We start from the raw sequence: 20,320 nt of genomic DNA on the forward strand, positions 1-20,320 counted from the left end.
TAGTGATAAGTGTATTTTTCGTAGTAGCTATAATATGTTGTTTTATATTATCTATTACCTATATTAAATTAGTTTTAGTATGTTTCGTTTATCTAAAAAAATGTAAAACAAACAAAAATTCTGTTTTTCTTGTAGTTGTTTTTTCGTATAGATATTGTTTTATATTGTAGTAAATTGAATTTAGTTTTAGTATGTTCCGTTTGTTTGTAGAATTATATTTAATAAGATTTGCTTTAATTACTAAAATAAATAAATTTTCAATTATATTTTATGTATTTGTGGAAAAGGAAACCTAGCATTAGCGGCCACATTTCTATAACGGCCAATTGTTTTCTATTTTTAGTGGCCGCTATTGGTAGGTTTTACTGTACCAATAATATTTTATTAAATTATAAAATATTATTTAAATAAAAAATTTATAAACTTATAAAAGAAAGTTTGCTTAGAATTTACTTCTCTATCTAATTATGGGGTTATTTTTAATGAAATAGTGTTCACCCATGAGAAGGGGTAACATCCACCCCCAGGATAAAAGCGCAAGTTGGTACCACATCATTTTTGTTTCTTGAGGTATCCTCTAACTACTTACCAATTTTCATGAAAATTGATGGAGGTTCAACGAAATCAGGGGTGAAAAGCTTCAGTGACTGCCTTTTTGGAAATATAAAAGAATAATTTTTTTCGTGATTGTCGATTTGCTAATTTTCTGATTTTTGGTTGCTATAAGGTTTGAAAAATTAATAAAAATTATAAATCATGCACATAAATGTAAAAAAATATTTATTTTACTTAATTAAACGAGATTGCTTGAGCCAGAATGCTGAAATCTGCATTTTTATCATTAAAAAAAAGGTGGATTTCACCCCTAAAATGCAGAAAGCGCAACTTGGTGCCATATCACTTTTGTTTTTTGAGGTATCCTCTAACTAATCAACAATTTTCATGAAAATCGATGAAGGTTCAAAGAAATCGTGGGTAAAAAGATTTAATGACTACACTTTCAGAAATATAGAAGAATAAGGTTTTCGTGATTTTCGACTTGTTAATTTTCGGATTTTTGATTACTATAAGGTTTGAAAAATTAAAAAAAATGTAATTCATGCACATAATTATAAAACAAATATTTATTTTTCTTAATTAAAGATTACTTGCGCCATAATGCGGAAATCTGCATTTTTTACAATTTAAAAAGTAGGGGTGTATTGCACCCCTAAAATGCAAAAGCGCAAGTTGATGCTATATAATTTTTATTGGTTGAGGTATCCTCTAACTACTTACCGATTTTCATGAAAATCGATGAAGGTTCAACGAAATAGGAAGTGAAAACTCACAGTGACTGCACTTTCAGAAATCTAAAAAATAATTTTTAGAAAAGGGGTGTATTTCACCCCTAAAATGCAAAAAGCGCAAGTTGGCACTATGTCACCTTTGTTCCTTGAGGTATCCTTTAAGCACTTACCAATTTTTATGAAAATCGATGGAGGTTCAACGAAATCTGAGGTAATAACTCGTATCCACCTTCATTGACTCCACTATAAACGCTCGATATCTTAGTAGAAAATTTCTCCTATCTATAATACATAAATATAGTTTAAATATAGAAAAATACAACGTAATTTTAAGGCTGACAGCCGAAGTGTGACGTAACGACTGTTATTTTGTTATTATCACTTTGTAAACAAAGGTTGAAAAGCCAGGATTTGCCCAATTTCAAGCCTTTTTAATTCCTATAAAGTTGAAACATTGCTTCATCAGCTTCTTTTTCTGCTTAAGTATAGTCTTTTTAAGATAGTACTACCATAAATCTCGGTCTTAAATTTCTATGAAATACGGTTGTTTAGTGATATTCCCCAAGCAAAGGTTAGGAATTTTCGCGAATCATTGTACATATTTTGTATAATAAAAATGATAATGTGCTTTGCCCCGCATTGTAAACACTATGGTGAAGGAGGAATATGTAGATTCTTTGTGTTTCCAAAGGATCTAGTTGAAAAGAGAAGGTGGATTTCATTACTATAAAGTAAGAAAATGTAGTGAAGAAAAAGAACTGAATTTATCGCCCGTGGGGGACGGCTTACAAACTATGCCATCATGTCGAAGCAAATTACGCGATCACGCACTGTCAACGTGTCATACCTCCTTTATATCAACCCTCCCCGCGAATAGTTTGAAAGGAATTTATTAACAACTAACCTTAAAAAGGTTACGTTTACATTTTATACAGGGTGTTTCATTAACAATTGTCCATATCGTAACTGGAGAAACCTTAGCACAAAATACAAATATTTAACCCAAAACAGTTAAATAAAATATTCTTCCTTACCGAGATACAGAGTGTTTTATTACAAATGTTCTAAAAGGATTTTAGCCCATTGTTAAAGCACCTTTTGATATTTTTTTGTTCAAACTTGACACACATTTTACACATGTTAGGCGTCCTTTACTTGCTAGGTACTTTAACTAGTCTTAAAAGATAGTTTTCCGCTGTTACCAGAGGCGTGCTGTAGGGATATATACTTCCTTTTCGCCCCTTTCCCCCCTAACAATCTACGCCACTGACGTAATTATCATTTCAGCATGTTTTTTTGATTCTTCGTTACTTCTTACGTAAATATCATCCTTATGTCTCAATGCGATAGAGTAAGTAGTTTTCAAGTTATTTGCGTTTTAACGCTGTGTCTAGGTACACGCTAACGTGTACGCAAATAAAAAAGTTAGGTACACGCGAATTAAACTTCATCAAGCCAGTGACGTCATTATTTAGCGTGCGCAGTGACTTTATATTTTGGTACACGCTATTTTGATATGTTAAGGCCCGGTACTTTATGTCTCGATTAACAGCCGGTTAGCTAACTGGGGTTTAATCGGGACCTCTTTAGGGTCTCTTGCGTTGTAAAAAAGGCGATTACAAGTATTATTATAATTATAAATAAGGATAATAATAATTATAATTGCATTTATTACAACGCAAGAGACCCTAAAGAGGTCCCGATTATAAACCCCGGTTAACTAACCGACTGTTAATCCAGACATAAAGTACCGGGTAGTGTTTGTTGTTTGTTTGATAGAAAATATTTTTATTAAGGGAATGGGAAGGGAAGCAAAACTATTCAGATGTTTCAAACTTAATTGTAATAAAACTATGTATATATAAAAGTATATATTCAGGTTAGCAAAATAAATATTAGTTAACATGATATATTATACAAAATACTGCTAAAATAATTTTTATAGGTACGTAAGTCAATTATACCAGTTTATATTGGTGTTTATTTTTGCTGTGGTGTTTATTTTTATTTATACAGGGAGTTGAACTTGTTACGATTTTCATAGAAAATTGGTTATAACTTTGTAAATACCTGTATAACATAATAAACCTTTATATTTTTGTGATAGGGAAGTTAAGAAGATTTCGAACATAAAATAAAATATAGGGTGTTCCATTTAAAAAACATAAGTTTGGTCTGTCATTATATTATCGAACGCCCTGTAACATTCTAATTTTAGTAATTTTGTAATATAAAGCTCAAAGTTTGCTAAAATTTTTGTTACTAACTTTTATTGCTATCTATTACTATAGCGGATCTACTGAGCTTTATCACACTAATCAATCGCCCCTTATATTTTATCTTATTACTTCTGCTACCCTTAATCACGAATTTTTGTCACTTATCTTTTTCATACTGTTTTAGAATCTTGTTAAACTCATTAAAAGAACTAAATAATTGTCCACACTCCATAATTAATTTAAAAAAAAAACACTTAACAAGTAAAAATAAGGAAACTCTTTACAAATCAATATTAAAGTGTAAACATAACGCGATTAGACAAATTCTAACACTCGGACACTCGCGATACTTACAGATACTTAATACCACAGCATACACGCGGCTCAAATTAGCGTGTACCAAAAAACCCAGTCATAGTACACGCTAAATAATGACGTCTCTGACTTGATGACGTTTAAGCGTGTACCTAACTTTTTTATTTGCGTACACGTTAGCGTGTACCTAGACACAGCGGCGTTTTAATGTAATGGATTCAATAAAACTCTTAAATCTTATTGAATGTAAGTATACCCTATTCCACGAACATACGCCTGTTTTGGATTACTTCGACAACGAATATTTTACTGTGCAAAATAAGAAGAACAAAAGTAAATTGCAAATTACATTGTTGTTTATTGGAATAATTATTAGCGCCATTTACTTTCGTACTTCTTATGTTGCACAGTAAAATATTCGTTGTCGAAGTAATACAAAACAGGCGTATGCTCGTGAAATGGCCCATAGTTTAAAATAGATAGTCTTATGGAATCCATTATCTTTAAACGCAAATAACTTGAAAACTACTTACTTTATCGCAATGAGACATGAGGATGATATTTATGTAAAAAGTAACAAGGAATCAAAAGAAACATGCTGAAATGATTATTACGACAGTGGCGTAGATTGTGAGGGGGGAAAAGGGGCGAAAATGAAGTATATATCCCTACGGCACGCCTCTGGTAACAGCGGAAAACTATCTTTTAACACTAGTTAAAGTATCCTAACATATGTAAACTGTGTATCAAGTTTGAACAAAAGATATTAAAGGGTGCTTTAACAATGGGCTAAAATCATTTTAGAATATTTGTAATAAAACACTCTGTATCTCGGTAAGGAAGAATATTTTATTTAAGTATGCCACTTTGCCAGGTATGATCGTCCAAATTCGGCTCATGGAGGCACCCTAATTCTCTCTAGAAATAATGATTTTTCTCTGGTAACAAAATATGACTTTTTGTTAAGTGAATCCGTCTTTAAGTTTTCCTTAGTTTATAATAAAAATCTTAATCTTTACATTATTTGCATTTATAGATCACCTGACTCTACAGTGGAACTATTTTTTCAGAACCTGCTAAATTTGTTAGATGACCTGCCTCATAAAAGCAGAAAAATTCTATGCGGTGACTTTAACATTAATTATGCTGCTGCTTGTGCTACCCAAGTGTCCCTGGTCAACATATTTGAATCGTATGGTCTCTCAATGCACGTTAATTCTCCTACAAGGATTACAAAAACTACATCTACCATAATCGAATATATTGTCTCCGATTTCTCACCCCTTGATGTCTGCTCTACAGTTATTAATGCGGGACTATCTGATCATGAAGCAGTGTATACGAAGTTTAACATCTTCAGCAAATCCTCCTCAAAACCCCGACGTTGAGGTAGGATCTTTTCCACCGGGAATTTTCGTAAATTCCAAAATTTATGCTTAACTTCTGAGTGGCAGTTTCCTTCTATAGACGTGGACTATAATTTCAGTGTTTTTCTAGATAAGCTTCTCCGCATCTTCAATAAGGCATTTCCTTTAATTCCTATTAAACCAAAACATCGGAAACCTTGGGTTACGAAAGGTATCCGCATATCAGCCAAGAATATGCGTTCACTTCTATACATCAAGAAATTTACTACCAATGTTTCTGTCACTGAATATATCACGAAGTACAGGACAACATATCTAAAACTTGTCAAATCAGCTAAAAAAGCCTATTAACAAAATCGTCTGGGAAGCTCTAAAAGTGTTGCAAAAGAAACCTGGTCTATAATAAACGATCTTCGAAATAAAACTCATACAGCTCAATCATTTTCCCTTCCAAATCCTGAAAGTCTAAACGATTACTTCGTTAATGTGAGTAGAAATATAACACCCGTTTTGAGCTGCCCCCCCCCCACTTGCAAAAATTAAAAAACAAATAGTCCTGATTTATGAGCTGTTTATGAGCTTTCATATTCCGCAAACTAAAAATTTTGAGCTCGTTCCACTGAGCAGGATTTTAATACTTTAGTGGGGGAAGCCCCCCACTACTTAAAAATAGGAATATTGAATCGGTTTTTGCGGCAGAATTACGAGCTATTTATGAGCTCTTGAAATTATATAGTTTCGATTTTTGAGCTCATCCCCTTCACCCCCAAACAACCCTTTAATTGATTTAACTTAAGAGAAAAATGCTGAGAAAACTTAAAATATATCGTATTGCGGATATAATTCCTATAGTTTATATACTCTAAGAATAAACTATTAAATCACGTGCATTTCGATTACTGAGCTACAACCCCTTCGCAAGAAAACCACCCTATCTTCTTGGCTTAAGAGAGAGTTGTACTTAAAATGCATTAAATTAATTATTTGGCGACTACATATCATTTAATAATTTATAAGCTCCCAAATTACGCGCATTTAGATCAGTAAATTGCAATTTATTTTGTATAGTGCAGTCACTGAAGGTAAAAATTAACGATTACCTTCAATTTCGGTGAACCTTCATCGATTTTCACGAAAATTGGTCAGTGGTTAGAGGATACCTCAAAAAACGAAAGTGACATGGTACCACCTTGCGTCTTTACCCTGAGGGTGGATACCGCCCCTTCTCGGGGGTGAAAATTATTTTATAAAAAATAACTGCACAAATCAATAAAAGAAGAAATTAAAAGCAAAATTTATTATATAAAGTTATTAAAATAAGTCAATACTTTTTAAGTTATTAAAGATCAAAGATTTTAATTATTCGTGAAAAAAATGCATGTTTGTAAGCGATTTTTCGTAAATCACTGAAAAACTGTAAGTTTTTAAAAAAAATTAATAGTAGTTTAATTCGTATAGCTTATATTCTAAGAATAAACTCTTAAATCACGCGCCTTTCGATTATAGAGCTACAACCCCTTCGCAAGAAAACCATCCCATATTCCCGGCTTAAGAGGGAGTTTCGGCAAACAAAATGTTTCTTTTGAACAAGATATTTCAAATTAAAAACCACACTCAATTTTCTCTTGTTCTTCACCCCTGTAACTTATTAAAACAAACATTATAGAAGTTTTTAGGAACTTTCTACCCTCGATAATGATGTAATCTTTCATTCTGAGTTTAAATTTTTCAAAAATACTTATTAGTTTTCTCAGGATTCGAAAAAAAATTAATACATTTAAAAAGCATTGCAACGATATTTTACGGCTACGCTCTTAACGATTTTTATAAATACCTGTTTGGTCTGCACACAAAGGTCCAACCCACTGACCGGCTATACATTTTATCTTACAAAGTCGTTGTTCACCAAGAGGACCGATAGATCCAGAAAATTTCACCTCTCTAATGTGTGAATAGTCTTTTCGTATTCGATTCTCTCCCGCTTCAGTTTCTGATCCATTTACTGCCAGTTGAGGGGGTGAGCAAGAATCAAATGAAAAATCTGAAAAAGAGAAAATGTTTTAATTCATAAAATTTATATTATACAGGGTGTAACATAAAAGATAGGTCGTAAATTAAATCACTTATTCTGTGACATCTTTGCAGATGATAGACAACAATCTGAACTAAGTAACATACAGGGAGACGAAGGTCCAGAAATAACGGAAGAGGAAGTAATGTACGCACTAAAAAGAATGAAAAACGGTAAAGCCCCAGGTCCAGATGAAATACCAACGGAAATCCTTAAACTGATAGAAGAAGACTCGATCCACATTTTAGTTGAACTTTTCAATAGCATTTATACATCAGGAAAAATACCACAAGGATGACTTTTATCCACCTTTGTTATTATACCAAAAAAAGATGAATGCCAAACAATGTAGCGATTACCGTACAATCAGTTTGATGAGCCATGTACTGAAAATATTCCTGAAAATTATACACACTAGAGTACACATAAAACTGGAAATGGACATCAATGATACCCAGTTTGGATTCCGAAATGGACTCGGAACAAGAGAGGCGTTGTTTGCACTGAACGTTATGTCTCAAAGATGTCTTGACATAAATCAAGATGTATTCATGTGTTTCATAGATTATAACAAGGCTTTTGATAAAGTGCGGCATGATCATCTAATCAGACTCCTGGCAGAAAAGAATTTAGATAAACGAGACATCCGACTAATAGCAAATATGTACTACAATCAGAAAGCAGTAGTGAGAGTAGAGAATAATACCACTGAAGAAATTGAAATAAAGCGAGGTGTGAGACAAGGGTGTATACTGTCACCAACCCTGTTTAATCTCTATTCCGAAGACGTAATGAATAGAACACTCTCTGAACAATCCATAGGTATTAAAATAAATGGTGTTAGATTAAACAATCTGAGGTTTGACGACGACACCGTTCTGATCGCAGAAACACTTGAAGAGCTACAGACATTGGTGAATAAGATAGCAGACTGCAGCGAAGAATATGGACTATCTTTGAACATAAAGAAAACTAAATTTATGGTAATATCGAAATCAACACGAAATGTCCAAAATTTATATTTACACAATGAAATTATCGATCGAGTTAGCAAATACAAATATTTAGGCACTTTTGTAAATGAAGACAACGGTAGCTCAGCAGAAATCAAAATAAGAATAGAAAAAGCCAGATCCATATTCACTAAAATGAAGAGAGTGTTCTGTGGAAGAAATTTGAGCCTTGAAATGAAACTTCGCCTGATGAGATGTTACGTACTTTCTGTGCTGTTCTACGGAATGGAGTCATGGACGCTGAAAAAGATCGATATCAAAAAATTGGAGGCATTTGAACTGTGGATGTTTAGCAGAATCTTAAGAATATCATGGACGGAGAGAGTCACAAACGTCGATGTCTTGAGAAGAATGAATGAAGAAAAGAAAGTCATATTTACGATCAAAAAACGAAAACTGCAATACTTGAGGCACATTACAAGAGGCGAAAGATATGGACTGCTTCGAAAAACATGCAGGGGAAGATAACAGGAAAAAGATCCATAGGAAGAAGACGAAACTCCTGGCTAAATAATCTACGGGAATGGTATAGCTGTAGCAACAACGAATTGTTTCGGTCAGCAGTTTCGAAAATACTTATAGCCCTGATAATCGCCAACCTTCGGAACGAAGATGGCACTTGAAGAAGAAGAAGAATTCTGTGACCAAAAATAGTTCTATTGAATGTAACTAAACCTTAGTACACATGTGCATGTAAAAAATGTTACAGCCCTTTGAAGTTACAAAATGAAAATCGATTTTTTCCAATATATCGAAAATTATTAGTGACTTTATATTGCAAATGGACATTCTAATGGCAGAAGTATCATAGAAAAATAACGGTAAATTTGTACACCCTATAAAAATTTTATGGTGGTTTTATTCCCTTAAACCCCCATAAATATTTGTGTAAGTTCCAATTAAATTATTATTGTGATACCATTAGTTAAACACGATATTTTTAAAACTTTTTTGCCTTTTGGCACTTTTTCAATAAGCCAGTTTTTAGCGAGATATTTTGAATATTTGTAACACATATTTTTAAATGGTTAAATAATATTATAGAGACCTGGAAATAATATTATGAAAATACTATTCTATAATCTTATTTAACCATTTACAAAAATAGGTGGTGGATTTTCCAATTGTTCAAAATATCTCGATAAAAACTGGCTTATCGAAAAAGTAATAAGAGGCAAAAAAGTTTCAAAAACATTGTGTTTAACTAATGGTATCACAATAATAATTTAATTGGAAAGTACACAAAAATTTGGGGGGCTTTAAAGGATCAAACCTTCCATAAAATTTTTATAGGGTGCACAAAGTTCACCGTTATTTTTTTAAAGATACGTCTGACATTAGAATATCCGTTTTCAATATAAAATCTCTAATATTTCCATATATTGGAAAAAATCGATTTTAATTTTGTAACTTCAAAGGGCTGAACTTTTTATGTACACGTTTGTACTAAGGTAAGTTAGGTTGAATTGAACTATTTTTGGTTCCAGAATATGTTATTTAATTTATAACCTGCTTTTTGTTACACCCTGTATATACTTGGGTTGTATTTTTAATAATCATACAAGGCCTTTTAGGACAGAGTACAATGGATTTATCTGTGGAAATAATCTGATTTGAAATATAAACATTTCCAATTTCCATTTCCGCAAACCTGTAGTTAGAGATGGACGAAAAACGAGAAATCTCGAAATTGTTTCGACTGAAAAAGTGAAAATTCTTAGTTGTAACCCTGTATTATAAAATAGAACATTCTGTATAACATATGTTTAAAACTCGTTCAAAGTCATTCATCGATGTAGTATCTGTTCTTAGATTCAATAACCGCGAGTGGAGTTCGGTTCTGCACCGATAACTATAATGTTGTATTCAATGTGGGCTCCGAATATTTTTAATATTAACAAAGTTTAATATAAGTTATAAATTGTGAATCTCAGTGATATATTGAAATAAACTTTAAGTGTACAAACTCTTTACATAATATCCAGTTAAATTAGCATTAAAGTCATCAAATTGCAATTATTTGTTATTGTTGTCAACAAACAAATCCAGTCTTACCAGCAAAATAACCGCTTTTAGTAAAGACCGATATACCTGTTTTAGCAGGTGTACAGGGTCGGACTTACTTTTCACTCAACGTTTATCAAAATGAATTCTAACATGGAATCACAAAACAGTTCTACAATACAAGACCATCAAAGTCAAAAAAACGCATCACAGTCATACTCTTTGGCAGCGTCGAGAGTACAATTTCCTTTAAAGTCCCAAGCAATTATTTTTAGTGGCTTAGAAAACACCAAACTTCAAGACTACTTTCTCCCATTTGGAAATATAATTCAACCGAAAAATATAATCTTCTCTTCTAGATTATCTAATAATCGCATATGTATATATTTATCCAATAAACAAATAGTGGATGATTTTATGAATAATGATGGTCAAATAGAAATATAAGGTGAAATTTTCAGAGCAAGAAGGTTAGTTACACCAGCGGAACGACTTGTGCTCTCCGGCATATATCCTTCAATACCGCACGACTTGCTAATCAATGAGTTACAAAAAATTGGCATAGTTCCTGTCTCCCCCATGACATTCCTCAAAATTAGTGCTTCTATGCCTGAGTACAATCACATCCTTAGTTTTCGAAGACAAATCTATATCAGTTTTCACAGTCTAACACTACCAGAGTCATTTACTCTTGTTTTGACAACACGATATATAGAATATTCATTTCTCAAGACAGTTTAGTTTACTTTAGATGCAAGAAGCCAGGTCACATTGCATCACAGTGCTCCGAACCATTAGCTCAACCTCAACTAAACCCCAACCAAAACAATGAAGCATCGGTATCCAGCACAACAAATATATCTTCGCAAGCACCCAATGATACAAACGCTTCTCAGTGTGAACAAATGTCTATTTCTAATTTCCCAGAGATACCGAACAAAGTAGATGCATCAAATAAGGACAGTCACATAATTAATCAACCAACCAACCAACCAACCAACCAACCAACCAATCAACCAACCAACCAACCAATCAACCAAAACGCAACTTTGATGAAATTATTTCACCTGAACCAGATCCATCTCCAAAAAAATGTAACATTTTTCCACCACCTAAAGCCCAAGCAAAATCTAAAAAAGCTAAAACTAGTTCAGCAAGCACTTCTGAATGCTCATTTTCTCTCTTACTTGACCCTGCTAAAAACTTCATAGAAAATCACCCTCTACCTTTCCCTCTAAACTTTGAACAACTTAACATGCTCCTAATGAATATCACGGGATCAACAGATCCTATAACCACAATCCAAGAATATACCACAGACCTATCAGCTTTGTCCCATATGCTCAGTCAAGTTTACCCCCATTTAAAGGAAAGATCCATAAAACGTAAATTCACGTCCATAAAGAAAAAAATCAATAGTTATCTTGGCAGTGAGGCATCGGACTGGGAAAGTGACACATCTCAAGTAAGCCAATATTAAAATTCAAGTCTCTACTTCAGTGGAACATTGATGGATTTTTCCATCGCCTTGCTATTCTCCAACGTCTAATTGGTGAACAATCTCCTGATATAATATGCCTACAGGAAACTAATCTGAATCCCAAAAAAAAAATATAACTCCAACCAATATGACTGTTTTCGCAAAGACAGGATAACAAATAATAATTATTCTTCAGGTGGTGTAGCCACACTAGTAAAAAGATCACTATCGGGGAAAGAATTTCCAGTGACTACAAATCTGGAAGTTGTAGTCGTGGAAATACAGTCATCAAACAGGTATTTTATTCGCAACGTTTACTTACCCTCCAGTCGCCAAGTAACGTACAACGATTTAAAGAATTTATTCAGTCAAATACCATCCTCTCGCATTATTGTGGGCGATTTTAATAGTCATAATATTATTTGGGGCTCCTTTTATTCAGATGCTAGAGGAAAAATTGTCGAAAATATAATTTCAGATTTTCAATTGAATTTTCTTAATGACGGATCTCCAACCAGATTTAACATTAATACCGGAAATTCTTCAGCAATTGATCTAAGTTTTTGTGACCCTGCACTCACACCACGACTATTTTGGGAAGTTTTACAATACACTTATGGGAGCGACCACCATCCTATAGTAATAAAAAAACTCTATGGCTCTGACCCATGACGTTTTCATACCCAGATGGAAAACTCAAACTGCCGATTGGTTAAAATTTGAAAATTATATCGACAACTCAATGCCAAACTGTAAAATGGCTGAAAGCATTGATGAATCTTTAAACAATTTGAATAGCATTATTATGAGTAGTGCTGAGCAATTCGTTGGGAAATCAAAAAAGACAAAGAATAATCAGATTCCTGTACCTTGGTGGAACTCAGAATGTGGAGCAGCTATTAGAGCAAGTAAAACTGCATTTAATAAATATAAAAGACATAAAACACCTGAAAATAAAATCATGTTCAAATCACTTAAAGATAAGACACAACTTATTATAAAACAAGCTAAGAAGGCTTCCTGGTCCAAATATGTTTCAGAAATAAATTCCTCAACTCCTGTCAGCGAAGTATGGAAAAGAATAAGAAAATTTCTGGTTTGAAATACACGCCAATGATTTCAAAATTAAAAATTGACAATAAGATTTCAACTTCTCCTCAAGAGATAGCTAACACCTTAGCTGAATCTTTTAGAGAAATGTCTTCAAACAGTAACTACAATGATACATTCCTTGAAAGAAAAATAATAACAGAAAATACTGATCTTTTTGAAAATGACAATTTAAATGATCCATTAGATCTACCTTTCACTTTTGAAGAACTGGAAAATGCTTTATCCGAATTATAAAACACTAGCCCGGGCCCAGACGATATCCCGGCAATATTTTTAAAACATCTTCCTTACTCAGCAAAATTATTTATTCTTCAACTTTTTAACTTAATTTGGCAAAATAATAAATTTCCATCAATTTGGTCTAAAGCTATTATATTACCTTTTTTAAAACCTCAAAGTCAATCCTAGAACCTGACTCATACAGACCAATGAGCTTAACATGCTCTATGAGCAAATTGATGGAAAAAATTGGTAAATCTTAGATTAACGTGGACATTAGAATTATCAAATCGTTTAGTTCCGGAACAAAACGGTTTCAGACAAAATCCCTCGGGCATTGACAATATTCTTGATCTAGAATCTGACATTCATGAAGCGCTAGCAACCAAACAAAACTGTATTGCAATATTTTTCGACTTGAAAAGGGCATTTAATACTTGTTGGAAATTCAATATTCTGAAAGAACTACATTCATGGAATATTCGTGGAAATTGCCTGAAATTTATTAAAAACTTTTTACAGAACCGGTCTTTTTGCGTGAGAGTACATAATACTCAGAGGAGAAAAGTGAAGAAAATGGAACACCCCAAGGATCAGTCCTAAGCCCTACATTATTCTTAGTGGCAATAAATAATATTATTAACAACCTTACTAAACCTCTAAAGGCTCGACTTTTTGCAGATGACCTTGTTGTGCATATCAAAGGAAATAACACCGCATCAATGACAAAGGCTTTGCAGCATTTTCTAAACCAATTAGAACAATGGTCTCTAACGACCGGATTTTTCAGTAACAAAAACATCAGGAATACCTACTCTTCTCCAAAAAGGTTGCCCTCAACCTTAAATCAACGCCCTCTACCTTAAAATTATATAATACTATGCTCCCATTTAAACCAACGGCAAAGTTCTTAGGTATGTGGTTTGATCAACAACTTACTTGGCAGGAACATATAAAACAGACAATTTTAACATGTCATAAAAGACTGAATCTAATGAAAACCTTGGCAAACCGAAATTGGGGATCAGATCAGGAAACTCTGTTGAGAATATATAAAACACTAATTAGATCTAAATTAGATTATGGATCAATTGCATATGCATCTGCTTAAAAAACTTGACAGCATACACAACGCTGGTATTAGAATTGCACTTGGAGCCTTCCGGACAACTCCCTCCGAAAGCATACTGAGCGAAGCCGGCGAACCACCTCTAAACTACCGAAGAATGTACTTAGCTCTAGCACATGCTACATCTATAGCCTCAGATATAAAAAACCTCTCTTATGTAATACTTTTAATAACAAATATATCAACTATTACAATAATAAGCCCCGTGCCCCCAAACCTTACTACGAGAGAATCCGATTATATAGTTCCAGACTAAACATTCAATTTCCAACAGTATTTCAAACGAATACCAATAACTATCTACCTTGGCCTATCGAACAGCCCAAAGTCAATACAGCGTTAAGTATATATAATAAACATGAAACCAGTCCTATTATTTTTAAAGTCAAACTAAACTCAATCCTAGATCAACAATACAATGAGTGGATTAAAATTTATACATATGCATCCAAAGGTGAACTTGGCGTTGGAGCAGCAGTGGTAACCCCAAATGACACTTTTCAATTTAAACTTCCTCTAAATTCCAGCATCTATACTGCAGAACTATTTGGTTTGTTCAAAGCCATCAAGCAAGTAAATATTAAAAACATCCAAAAAAAATGTATACCCTAAACACCCCATTGAGAAAATGATCAAGGCCGAATTAATGAAAGCTCAAGATAATTTTAGAAGAATCCACTTCCTGTGGATACCATCTCATATAGGTATAGAAGGGAATGAAGAAGCAGATACTAGTGCGCGTAACGCTATCAACAGTGACGCATCAGAAACAGAGTGTCGGAGTGTCGCAGGCGATCTAAAAGTTTATTTCAAAAATAAGGTGTTAAGTGCGTGGAATCGGGAGTGGAATGACTCTAGTTCCAAACTCAGAACCATCAAAAGTGACATTTTTTCATGGAAGTCCACTGTCAGAAGCAGAAGATGCCAAACTATTATTACGCGTCTACGACTTGGACACTGTAGGTATACTCACGCCTATCTCTTCTCAAATAGTGAACCTCCAAAATGCGAAACATGTAATACAGTAGACAGTATAAAGCACTTCTTGATAGACTGTCCTAAATATGTAAATCAAAGACAGTTTTACAATTTGCCAAATAACCTGAAAGCACTCCTCAACAAAAATTTAGTTCCGGACAATTTATTAGGTTAATTAAAATGTATAAATATGTTACACAAAATTTAACTTAATTAGTTGTTAAAAATGTTCAATTGTTCATAAATTCTAATTAATTGTTACAATGATTGATTGTTACAAATGTTAAATTTAATATTATTACAAATGTTACAGGAATGTCGCTAATAACCTTTGGGTGGATGCGACTTTGTCTCTTTAAATAAAAAAAAATAACCGCGAGTAACATTGGATTGTCATGTTTGTTATTATTTAAAGGTGTATATAAACATTAATATTATGATTATTGTTGTAGTTAGTAAGTAACCACGTTTAGGATAGGTCGCGATTATAAACAAGTTATTATGATTTAGTCATCGATATGGTAAACCGAAAATATATGTATTTTAATAGAAATAAGAGTTTTAATTAATTGGGACCAGAAGGCATTAATATCACATACTTATTTATGACAACTCTCTAGTTCCAAATAAACGATATATGGAGCTTATTTTAGTTTATTATTGTACCGAGACCGAGACGAGACAAATATTTGGTCTCGCACAATTGAGACGATTCTGCTAATTCTATTTTTCTTCGAGACTGATACGAGACTCATGAAAGTCTCGTCTCAATCTCGTCTCGTCCATCTCTAAGCTTCCTCGTGTGGGTACACAGTTTTCGGCTTCCTTTCTAAAGTCTTCGTTAGGGTTTTCGGGGCCTCAGTCTCATGAGTCCCCAGATCATTTTACACTTTAATGCAGTGAACAGTGAATAGTCTATAAGTGAGGTGTGGAAGCTTAGGAGACTGAAACTCCTGGTGACATGATGAAGACCACATATGCACTACAAGATGTTCAAATGAAACATGTTCTCCAATTACAACATCACAAAATTCATGGAGCACTAATCTCAACCCAGAAGTATGAAACGGCGAAAATTATTTCCAGACTCTCGCCCAAAATTAAAATAAGATTTCGAGAAAATGCAGAAGTCACTACCGCAGATAACCAACAACCTATTTTTTCTTAGATGTCAAGAAGCATACTGCTCAATCTTCAACAAAAATTTCAAAAGAAAAACAGAAGATGATTTAATTGCGGAAGAATAGGACATTTGCAAAACAAAGACGGAAGCCGATCTCAGGCAAGTAACGAAGAACCAAATAGCAAATAATGAGGTCAGAAGCCCGTCACATAGTCCTACTAAAAATATTAGTAGATATAGGTTTCTAAGAAATCAATCTCCCACAACGGACCACAAATATTCAAACAATATCCATGGAAATGAATAAAAGTAACAGTTAAGGAGCGAGAATCGCGTGTCTGCTGTATCTAACAAAAGCCCCCAAATTCGCACTTTTTTATGTATCAATAATAAATGGACCTATGTTATTGATACCAGTACAGCTAACAAATATTAACATTAAGCTAACAAAATTCAAAAAACTAAAAATTTTCAAATCGCTTTTTCTAGGAGACTGTTTATCTTACCGATTTAAAGCAAGAGTATAAGATTTTACCTTTTAGTACGAGAATACCCCACAATTTAATAATCCACTGTCAAAAATGCTTAAAAGTTAAAGAAAAAAAAAGATAAAAACCTGGTCTAACTCTAATTTACTCTCTTTTAACGTGGATAAGACAGTAGCATTATCCTATAAAAGTACTCTTCAACCCCTGCTTCTTAATAACAGCCAGATCTCTACCGTTGATTCTGTAAAATTTCTTGGTATTTTTTTAGACAGCAACCTCAAATGGTCCCTTCATATCGATTTGTTAAGTAAGAAACTCGCCTCAGTCTGCTATGCTATAAGATCTGTTTCTACAGAACTCAATTTAGCATCTTCTAAACTAACATATTTTCCTTGTTCGAGTCTCATCTTCGATATGGTCTTCCTTTTTGGGGTTCTAGTACAGCTGCCCAATTAGATGTTATTTTTAAATTACAAAAATGAGCAATAAGGTATCTGTTTGGCCTCAGAAGAACAACACATTGCAGAAGTTACTTCAAAGATCACGGCATTTTATCCCTTCCATCTTTATATATTTTAGAAACTGCTTAATTCGTAAACACATGCATGTCTTTGCAGCAAGGCCTCATCATGAATACTCCACCAGAAATTCAACTTTTGATGTCTATTTACCGATCCCGTCCTCTGAGTTAGTAAAGAAATCTATATTATATTCCGCAAAAAAACTATACAACCATCTTCCTTTACAACTCAAATCTGCAACATCTTTGCCCAGGTTCCGTAAAATGACAAAAGCTCATCTATCTAAAAGACCATATTATTCAGTAGAAGAGTTTCTTAATGACTAACTAAGAAATTACAGTAATGTACAAGTAACCAGTTGAGTCCGCGAGTCTTTACCCGTGCGTCATTAATACCTGGCGAGATAAAACACATACTTTTTATTTAGCATCATTCTCTTCCACGCATGAAATTAATGACAAACCAGCTGCCGCCTGTTATTAAGTCAAAACACATGTTATTTTTATGAACGATTTAGACTCAGTGCATTGAAAAGAGATAGGTACAAAGAAAGACGATTGGGAATGTTTTCGCATATTTTAAGTACAATTTCTGACGTTTTGGTTTGTTTACTTTTGGGGCTGTCAGTTTGTTGAATTTTTTGGTGTTATTTTGTCGAATTTTTGCATTTTGAAGTTTTTTATAGTATACAAACAGTTGTTTTCACAACTAATTTTATATTGGAGTTAGAAATTTTGTAATAAGTTTATGTTATTTTACGATAAATTTTGACAACGTACAAAGCTAACCTCATTGTTGACACAGTTGAATGCTTGTGTTTAAGGTTCCGCCAAAGTGAATAAAGTAACAAAAAGAAAATATCGTCGGTATACTGCGAAAACCAGGTAAATGCCGAAATACCGAAACCGAGAAAAAACGTTTTTAAAGTTTAGTGTTTTATTTTGAATTAAGAGGACAACTTGTGTTTGATATTCGGTATTCTAGTGAAAGACGCATATATCAGAAATAATATTCTATCATTACTAGTTTGAAAAAGTTAAGACACCTAGATGATTAAACCTAAATTTAAGATGGAGATGCGGTCACTTACCTGGTTTTACCTGTAAATCTAAATTAATCAGTTACCCTTACAACAACACATTTATAACAAATATAATAAACCAAATATAATATTCTTTAGTTTTGTAATCGGAATAATATGAAGCTTTAACTAGTTAATATCAATGTTTTTAAGGGATTAGTCGATAATTATAACATTTAACTCTTTTTCCCTGAAGATTTTATTCAGAGCTGTTTGTAGTTATATGGATATTATTTACATAAATGATAGGCAATTTTATAGAAAAAACAAATTTATTTTGAACGTGTTATAGATACAAAAAAAATAGTATCACTATGCGTATTACTCGTCAGATTAGTCACTGAAAGCAGGATCTGACACGATGCCATTGGCATCGTAAAATACGATACCACCTGTTATATTCCTACGATATCACTCCCTTATCACATAGCAGTAACAAATCTCTGTTTTTTGCTATGCTAGTTAACGAAGTTCTATCATAAAGTTGCTTAAGTTTTTATCGACTAACATAAGCATGATTGTTAGTTGATAACTCAGTTTTCTTTTTTCTTGTTGACTGCCGTGCAGTATCAATAAGGAAATGAAGCTTGGTGATGCGTCATAATTGAAATGGATTCTGTTTGTCTCTTTTTTCACGAATCTCATCTTTTTATCTTTATCCACATTATTTTTTCGCCGTTTTGGTCTTTTGTTCGGTTTTTAATTAGAGGGTGTGACAATTTTTTTTAAATCATAAAAGTCGTAGTACCTATTTAAAATCTTTACACTTGTATGGTTCTATACATACTTTTTTATCACTGATCTTGACATTTTTAGTTTCCCTCGCATTTTGAAAAAACAGAAAAGTAATTTGGCATACCATAGAGAGACCTGATTTCTAGCGGTTTAGATGCTGCTATGTATAGAGTCAACTTCCATACAAGAATGTCCCGACTCTAAAAATTTAATGTTACGATACTGTCCTCCGCAGGTATAAGAAAATATACTTCTTATTTCACTTGCTTACATATTCTGGGACACATTTTGATAAGTAGTTGAGTATGATGCTTTCTATTTCAGAACTTCCTCGTCTACCATTAATAATTTCTAACTAGGCAAAACGGTAAGCTACATTAATTTGGTAATGCGGCTTTATTTACACACAAATTGTAGACCCATAATTTTCGGGAAGAATATATGAATTTTCCAGTTAATGCGGAATCTGTAGTATAGCCTGTAGATCGACAGTGACTGAAACAAAATTCCGTTGTTGATTAGAGCTTTTCTTATCATTTCGTTTTTCGAGATTTCATACTTCTATTTTTTTTCTGATGTTTTCTGTAACTGTTTTCTAAATCCGGTTTCTTAGTTAGATTAGCCATATCATAATATGATAGGGCTAATAAATATTATTTATTACAAACTAAACATTGATCTTATTTAGGACAAAAAAGCTTAAATTATAGTCGTTAGAAAATATTCTTCGGTGTGTAATTTCGCTAATACCTTCCGGTTTCATCAGCTGACAATCATTTATATAAAGTTGATATATTTTCTTTATACTCAAATTTTTGTCCAAATATCTACGCTTCGAACTTTGTCGAATGTAATGTGGGAGCATGGCTGGAAAAGATTCAATATAAGCCTTCACAATTGTTCGGTTTTCATTGCTTGTTTTATTTGGCAGTATATGCTTGCCTCTTTTGTTCGTATCTGTATAACAACATAGAATATCAATTTTTCTTACATCTTGCATTAACGACGCTGATATACAAAGTGTCTTACAAAAAACTTATCACATACCTGTACCGCTTGACCATTCAAAGAAACATAGTCGATACTATCGATTTTGCCAGTCGATATGAATGAGAAATTTTAATAAAATATACATTTAAAATGTATTAAAGGCATTTATCACCTTTTTACTGAAT

At 33.1% G+C, this 20,320-nt stretch overlaps 1 protein-coding gene across 1 annotated transcript in view; it reads right to left on the reverse strand.

Annotated features, from left to right (window-relative positions):
• Window positions 1-20,320, reverse strand: part of LOC126890535 (locomotion-related protein Hikaru genki) — a 97,041-nt gene that overhangs the window by 66,263 nt on the left and 10,458 nt on the right. The window contains exon 2 of the mRNA XM_050659539.1: window positions 7,025-7,231. Coding sequence (XP_050515496.1) covers window positions 7,025-7,231 — 207 coding nt within the window. The remainder of the gene's footprint in view (window positions 1-7,024; window positions 7,232-20,320) is intronic.

This window comes from Diabrotica virgifera, chromosome 8 (assembly GCF_917563875.1).
Source record: "Diabrotica virgifera virgifera chromosome 8, PGI_DIABVI_V3a".
Lineage (NCBI taxonomy): Eukaryota > Metazoa > Arthropoda > Insecta > Coleoptera > Chrysomelidae > Diabrotica > Diabrotica virgifera.